Source organism: Dipteris shenzhenensis, chromosome 33 (genome assembly GCF_047967505.1).
Source record: "Dipteris shenzhenensis isolate YYH24624 ecotype China chromosome 33, Dip_SZ_1.0, whole genome shotgun sequence".
Taxonomy (NCBI): Eukaryota; Viridiplantae; Streptophyta; class Polypodiopsida; order Gleicheniales; family Dipteridaceae; genus Dipteris; species Dipteris shenzhenensis.
In genome coordinates this window covers 6,334,788-6,343,252 of record NC_141628.1, presented here as the reverse complement: position 1 = coordinate 6,343,252, position 8,465 = coordinate 6,334,788, and the positions used below count along the sequence as shown (strand labels likewise).

Here is an 8,465-nt window from a genome sequence, read left to right as displayed (position 1 = left end):
AGGATCATAAGGGAATTTTCATAGAGAAGTCTACCCTACATGTGGGTTTCTTCGAAAGCCAATCCCATTATGTTACCATTCCCAAAGATTCATGTAAAGATTTTTGTATAAAATAGGAATTGCTATAATACTTTGCATATTTCTCAGTGAAACTATGTTTTCTTCCGATCCATTTTTGCCATACTTTTACATAGTTGGAAGTCTTTTTTTCCCTTTCGCTCGGACGCTCAAAAGATTTTCCTCGAAAAATGGTCGTCCCAAATTCCACATCTAAGTTGAGAGGCGAGTGGAAGTGAGCATAGAGAGTTTCTGACGTGGGTGTATAGCCACACGCTATTTGTAATTTAGTTTGGACTACCAGTTAATACAATTACTTGTTGTTTCATGAAGATTGTATTCTTGTCTTCTGTTGAAGTATCACCTATCTTCATAAAGTTTTCCCACACAGAACATCGCCTTGTTTGTTAGAGTTCGCACATTGGCATATATTTTAATCTCCTTGTCAAGAGTAGGAAACCTTGCACAATGACCTAGGGATAGCAAGAGAGAGCATCTTCTATGAATTAAGCACACACCTACACCAAGCTAGACACGAGATTAGTTGTCGAGCTGATAGAAAAAGACCATCAACTTTTGGCGATGCTGCTAGGGACTGCTGACGTGCTGAAAGTTTTTGAGTGGGAAAATGGAGTGGATTGAGAATAGGAGTCCATAGAAGTGTGTAGTGATTCTAAAAAATAGTAGCTTATGCTAAATTCTAATCCGAGTAGCTACTCGGATTAGCGAGTTATTACAAAAGATTTCTCTTGGGACAATCGAGAACTTTAGCATCTTACAAACTTGTTTGATGACCAATGTCTAGACTAAGGGTTGCTCTCAAATAGCAATTCATATCATCCAAGAAATAAAGATGTCTGATACATGCTCAATGAGGAGAGAAAGGTATGCAGCAAGACGAGAATAACATATGTGAAGAGGCCAAAGAGGTTGGCAGAATATGGAAGACCAGGAAGCTACCATGAATTCTAAGCCAATAAGGGATGAGCATTGGGATCAAAAGTATGAATTAACCTATAAAGATGAGGTCAAGGTAGACGACAACCTAGCTACATGTAGAGAGAAGTGGTGTCTGATTACCATACCAGCCCTAGAAGTAAACCGATTCTGAGCGTGCATCTAAGATGACCTGAACCCTTCAACAAAGAAGTGACCCTTAGGTTTTGGCAAGAAGGTTCCAAGCACTCATAAATAGAGCGTCTCCATTCTGAGGAGTCCAATAGGTCCAAACGTAGACTAAGCCATGAGCACAGTTCTCAAAGCTAAAGATCTTAGAGGCAAGATGCACTAGAGTCAGGAATAACAAAGAAGATCTACACATGCATTAAAAGTAGAAGAGGAGGAGACTAGACATAGGCTGAGCCGAGCTTTTGACTAGGAGTTGAGACAAAACCAAGTTAGCGCTCTTGTCATAAGATGACATTGGGATAGAGAATGCCTAGCCCTGCTCCACCGTCCAGAAATCGGACACCTGGTCCTACACCTTTGTCAAAAACCAAGACCCTGAGTCTTATAATAGTACCGGCGGGGTGTGGTCACATATGTCATCAACAATTGAGTACAACACTGCCTAAGGTTCCAGTGGGTGGAAGGCAAGTACCAAGGCCACCACCTATTAGAGGGTGTCACCACGGCATGTCCACATGGATGAATGTCGACACAGGGATGACTATGCCACTAACAAGCTACCCAAGGGTCTTAAGTTAGCAACTATTAAGGTAAAAGCAACTACCCTAATCAAGGTCAAATTCCAAGATCGTCCATGGAAAAACAACACTGTGACCTAGAATCGTTGCCCACTCTAACACTTATTATCCACTCAATATATCTAAATGCAACTTGTGGGAACTCAAGTGTGGCCTTGCCAACTTATAGCCTTTCCTTAAGCCATGTCTCACAACATCCCTTGAAGCATTGATAAATGTATGCATTAATGCTAAAGTAGCTTGCAAGTTTTTCCCATCATTGATGCTTGTGTGATGGGTGTCATAAGTCGAACTCCTTAATGAGCACCTCCTTTAGTAATTTTTGTTGCTTAATTCTCATCTCCCCATTGACAAAAATCACTGCAATTCTTGTCTTTGTTGGAATTGAACAAGAAAATCACTCCCAACTCAATCTCTGGGTGGATTGCTCACACATTTGTCAAATCCCAAGAATCACCTCATGGTTGGGTTACAACCTCGAAGATCTCCTTGCTTCAATAAGTTCAAATTCTTAATAGACTTTTCCTACATGTCATCTTCAGATGTCACCATGGGTGTTCTTAGTGGCAAAGTCAGAGCCCATTGACACATTATCTTAGATTATGAACATCTAAGATATAGTTGTAAACTAAAATCGTGTAATAGATCCATTCTTTACAACCTCGTAATTTTTACATTGCAATGGGATCCATTCTCCCCATTGCAAATTCATAATTTTCACTTTGGATTGGAGACAAAGGCACTAGTGCAATTCTCCCATTGCAATGCCAAAATTATGAATTTGTAGTGAGGAGAATGGCACTCCCCATTGATATCAAAATTATGAGATTGTGGAGAATGGCACTAGTTCCATTGCAAAGCTTCCTACAAGTCTATCATAAATGGTGCTATAACAAAGGAGGAATATATGAACTATTTCCCATGTACAGTGGCCAAGATGGCATAGCACTACTTTAACCAATTTTTTATTAGTGGCTTCAAGGATTGGTAGCAAATGTCCAAAGCTTCTCTTAAAAGGTTCAAACAAGAACTTAACAACAAGGAAGACATTCATACCAAGCTTGGTGATTTGAAGCACAAGGGGCAAGAGCCTATACAGGATTTGTGCGTAGAATGCAAGCTTTAATCAATCAATTCAGCATTCCACTAGATGATAAATCACTACAAGCATGGTTAATTACAAGCTATACCCGAATTGACCTCAAGCCTCCAAAAATAGTCAACCCAACAAAGACATATGAAGTATTATTGAAATCAGGTATTGCACCAGAAAAAAGTAGACCTTCCAAGAAGGAGACGAAGAAAAAGTTTTAGGCGAGCGATGTAAGCTAAAGTTGACATTAAAGAAGGCTCTAAAAGAAATAAGTTGGACACATAGAAGATGATATATCCTATAGATGAACACCCTCACCCATTCAATCAACAATCTAGTCATGATTATTTGTTTAAAATTATAAGATTCAATTGTTTATGATAATTGTCATGCATTTGCCTTTCAGAAATGGACCCATAGTCTTGATTTAGCAAGTTTCTTTTTTTCAGTTTTTCTTAACACTAAAAAATCAGCCATCTTGGGAGATTTGTATCTCTCAAATGGTGTGGAATCTGGAAAATTAATAAGATGTTTTTAATCATATCTTGTTTCTCTATCATTTCCATCTTCATCTCAATTCACCAAAATTTGCCATTTTAGGCCTCAAACTTGCATTTTAAAATTTGATCCAAGTAAAAGAACTAGTCCAAAGTGTTTTTCCATAGCCGTTATTTGAGGATCTAAATAATCAAACCATGCAATTAGATCTCATCCCATGAGCATATAGGGGAATGGGCCATGGGAGGGCTTTCTTGGGAGGCAAGTCCTTGGAATATGGTGAGTGGCCAGAGGCCACGAGCCGGATTTTGTCCTCCCAGGAAAGTCCCGTGCACACGAAAGTCTGACCATGGTTCATTCCCGCACGTGAAAGGTCTTAGGGAGTTGTAATGCAAGGTAAAATTGTTCTCTAAATGACCTAAGAGACTAATTGTGTGCAGATGCATCCACAACTCGAGGGCAAAGTCTCCAGCACGATATGTGTGAGAGAGAGAGCAGTTACTGCATGAGAATTTAGCAATCGCACGTTTTGACAACCATAAATGATGGACGTACGTCGCCTCTCCTTGAAATGACAATCGTGCTTGTTAAATGGATAACATCAGGGATGTACAACATCATATTCTCTTTCCAGTCTGTTTCCTCTCCTGAGTCTGTAATTAGACGTGAAACAATCACATAAATCTATGGCGTTGATCTTCTGCTGCTATTGTCCTTGTATATCATCAGCATCGTCTTTGTCATCGGGCATGCCTCATTCCCGCTTTCGGGCTAAGAATTCGAGATTAGATTTGCGTGAGCGCACCCAGCTACACTGTGGGCGGGCGTCCAACTTGGTCAAGCTTGCTGAAGAGGTGCTACGTCAGCTAGGTGCCATCAAGGCCTGCCATACACATACGTTAGATGGGCACAATCAGGGTGGCCTTGTGAGGAATGAAGGCTGTCGTGCAAGCTTGACTGAGAAGCTCCTCGGTCAGCTGGGTCCAGAGACAGACATTGCTACTTATGCCTCGCTTTTGAGGCTTTGTACCAAAGCCAAGGCTCTGTCTGATGGTGAACGTGTGCATGAGCACATGATCAGGCATGGATTTGCAGATAACAGATTTCTGAGTAACCTTCTTCTGCAAATGTACAATAAATGTGGTAGCTTGGGTTATGCACGAGCTGTGTTTGACACAATGGTCCATCGGAATGTGTATTCCTGGACAATCATGATTGCTGCGTGTGCCCAGAACGGACACAGCAAGGAAGCCATACAATTATGTTGTCAAATGCAGGCCGAAGGCTTTCACCCAGACAGCATCACCTTTATCTGCGTTTTGGGTGCCTGCGCCAATGTCATAGCCCTACAAGAGGGTCAAGATATGCATGCTAGTGTTGCTGGCAAGGGATGGGAGTTCGATGTTGTTGTCGGGACAGCCCTCGTCAATATGTATGGCAAGTGTGGGAGTCTCGATGATGCAAGGGCTGTCTTTGTAGAGATGCCACAGCGCAATGTGGTCTCCTGGAATGCCATGATGGCAACTTGTGCCCAAAATGGGCAGGACAAGGAGGTCCTACAATTGTTTGGTCAAATGCAGGCAGAAGGCTATGAGCCAGACAAGATAACCTTCATTTGTGGTATGGATGCTTGTGGCAGTGTGGCCTCCCTGGAAGAGGGTCGAGTGATTCATGCTACTGTCGCTGGGAACGGATGGGAGTTGGAAGTTGTAGTGGGGACATCCCTTGTTAATATGTATGGCAAGTGCCAAAGCATGGATGATGCGAGGGCTGTGTTTGCAGAGATGCCAGCACGGGATGTGGTCTCTTGGAATGCCATGATGGCAGCTTGTGTCCAGAATGGCCATAACAAGGAAGTTCTACACCTGTTTGGCCAAATGCAGCTAGAAGGTTTGGAGCCAGGCAAGGTCACCTTCATCTGCATTTTGGATGCGTGTGCCAGTATGGAAGCCCTAGAAGAGGCTCAAGAGATGCATGCTATTGTTATCTGCAATGAATGGGAGTCGGATGTTGGTGTGGGAAATACCCTTGTGAGTATGTATGGCAAGTGCGGGAGCCTGGATGATGGGAGGGCTGTGTTTGCTACGATGCCAAGGCGGGATGTGGTCTCTTGGAATGCCATGATGGGAGTGTGTACTCAGAACAGGCATGGTGAGGAAGCCCTACATCTGTTTGGTCAATTGCAAGCAGAAGGCTTTGACCTGAACAAAATCACCTTCATCTCCAGTTTGGATGCCTGTGCAAGTGTGGCAGCCCTAGAAGACGGTAGAGAAATGCATGCTACTATTGCTGGCAAAGGATGGGAGTCTGATGTTGTCCTGGGGACTGTCCTTGTCAATATGTATGGCAAGTGCAGGAGCCTGGATGAAGCAAGGGCTCTATTTGTAGAGATGCCATCATGGAATGTGATCTTGTGGACCACTATGATGGCAGCGTGTGCACACAACGGGCATGGTGAAGAGGCATTACACTTGTTTGGTCAGATGCAGGCAGAAGGCTTTGAGCCAGACAAGATTGCCTTCATGTGTGCTTTGGATGCATGTATCAGTGTGGCAGCTCGAGAAGAGGGTCAATGGATGCATGCTGTGTTTACTGGAAATGGATGGGAGTCTGATGTTGTGGTGGGGAGCAACCTTGTTAATTTTTATGGAAAGTGTATGAGCCTGGATGATGCCAGAGCTGTATTTGTGGAGATGCAGCTTCTGGATGTGGTCTCCTGGAGTGCCATGATGGCAGCTTCTGCCCTGAATGGGCAATGCAAGGAGGCCATACAACTATTTTGTCAAATGCAGGCAGAAGGATTTGAGCCAGACACAGTTGCCTTCATCTGTGCGTTGGATGCCTGTGCTAGTTTGGAAGCTCTAGAAGAGGGTCGTGAGATGCATATTACTATTGCTGGCAAAAGATTGGAGTCGGACGTCGTCGTGGGGAATAGTCTTGTCAACATGTATGGGAAGTGTGGGAGCTTGGATGATGCGAAGGCCGTGTTTGCAGAGATGTTACTGCCGGACGTGATCTGCTGGAATACTATTATGGCAGCTTGTGCCCAGAATGGGTGTGGCAAGGAGGCCCTACAGCTGTTTGGCCAAATGCAGGCTGAAGACATCAAGCCAGGCAAGGTCACCTTTATCTGCATTGTGGGTGCATGTGCCAGTGTGGCAGCCCTAGATGAGGGTCAACAGGTGCATGCTACCGTAGTTTGTGATGGATTGGATTCGGATGTTGTTGTGAGGACAGCCCTTGTTGATATGTATGGCAAGTGTGGGAGAGTAGACGATGCGAGGGCAATGTTTGCAGAGATGCCACTCTGGGATATGGCCTTCTGGAATGCTATGATGGCAGGTTGTTCTCAGAATGGGCTTAGCAAGGAGGTTCTGGAACTATTTGGGCGAATCCGAGCAGAAGGCCGTGTGCCAGACAAGATCACCTTCGTTTGTGTTTTGGATGCGTGTGCAAGCCTGGCGGCCCTAGAAGATGGCCAAGAGATGCATGCTATTATTGCTGGTAATGGATGGGAGTCAGATGTTGTTGTGGGTACAGCCCTTGTCGATATGTATGGTAAGTGCAGGAGCCTGGATGATGCGAGGGCTGTGTTTGCAGAGATCCAACTACAGGATGTGGTTTCCTGGAGTGCCATGATTGCAGCATGCGCTCAAAATGGCTATGGCAAGGACGCCCTACTACTGTACGGTCAAATGCTGGAAGAAGGCTTCAAGTCAACCAAGATCATGCTCATGTGCATTTTGGATGCATGTGCCAGTATGGCAGCCATATCAGAAGGTCGAGGGATACATGCTGCTATTGCTGGCAGTGAATGGGAGTCAGATGTGATTCTGGGGACAACACTTGTCAGTTTGTATGGCAAGTGTGGGAGCCTGGATGATGCGAGGGCTGTGTTTGCAGAGATGCCACACGGGGATGTGTTCTCCTGGAATGCCATAATGGCAGGGTGCTCCCAGAATGGGCTTGGCAATGAGGCCCTACAACTGTATGGGCAAATGCGGGCAGAAGACGTCAAACCAAACTTATACACCTTCATCTGTATTCTCACTGCATGCAGTCATGCAGGTCTGGTTGCTGACGGGAGTCGATACTTTGCGTCTATAAACAAAGAACATGGCATAACTCCCTCAGTGGAGCATTATGTGTGCATGATTGATCTTCTTGGGCGAGGAGGACTTTTGGAAGAGGCAGAGGACCTGATTCTCAGCATGCCATTTCAACATGTTACTCCAGCATGGTCGAGCTTACTCTCATCATGCAGAATTCATTGTGATATGGAGCGGGCTGTGCGTGCTGCAAATTTTATTTTTGCCTTAGATCCAAAAAATGCTTCATCATATGTAATGCTTGCAGATATTCATGCTAAGGCAGGCAGGTCAGAGGATGCAGTGCTAATGACTAAGGCAATGATTGATAATGATCTGAAGGATTTACCCTGTCGCAGTTATACAGAGGTGAGCAATGTGGTGTGTGATTTGTTAATAAAGACAGCACATGTTCAACAGGAGAATGAGTTGCAGAAGAGTATGTGCATGAAAGAAGCACGATATGTACCTGACATAAATGCAATGCTTCATGATGTGGATAAAGAAATTGCCTATTTCATGGTGCCATGACTTATTCTTTGGGGGTCATTCTCTTGAACTAAGTTTTAGCATCCATCTCACTATTGGCCCCATGCAATCTATAATTGGTACTCAATCCTAAAGCCTAGCTGAACCTTGTGAATAGGCTGCTCCACTGGCCCCATCAACAGCAGGAGAGCATATGCCTTGCTGTTTGGACTTATGAACTCAAAGAATATCAATCTCTAAGCTCAAGCTTCCATCACATCATAGGCTATGAGGCTCGGGCATTCCAAGATTGAAATATGATCTAAACTTCAAGATAGGGTGATCTCTTATTGAACTCGAGCTAGAGCATAGTTCATTATTCAGTCCATGAAGGCAAGGTACCATAAACAATTGAAACTAAAAGTTAAAGACACCACTAAAAGAATTATAGACACCACTAAAAGAATGACAGGTGTATATTCTGACTTTTAACTTCAAGCGTGGGATTACTAGTGCCCATGAGTCCTACGGGTTAAAAATGTGAAGCTGATGTAA

General features: G+C 43.9%; 1 protein-coding gene across 1 annotated transcript; it reads left to right on the top strand.

The window, feature by feature from the left end:
* Positions 1-3,744: 3,744 nt before the first annotated feature.
* Positions 3,745-7,973, top strand: LOC147879593 (pentatricopeptide repeat-containing protein At3g09040, mitochondrial-like). The gene is made up of 2 exons (XM_087371406.1): positions 3,745-3,905; positions 4,084-7,973. The coding sequence occupies exon 2, from the start codon at positions 4,104-4,106 to the stop codon at positions 7,971-7,973; it is 3,870 nt and encodes a 1,289-aa protein (XP_087227532.1). The 5' UTR covers positions 3,745-3,905; positions 4,084-4,103.
* Positions 7,974-8,465: the final 492 nt, after the last annotated feature.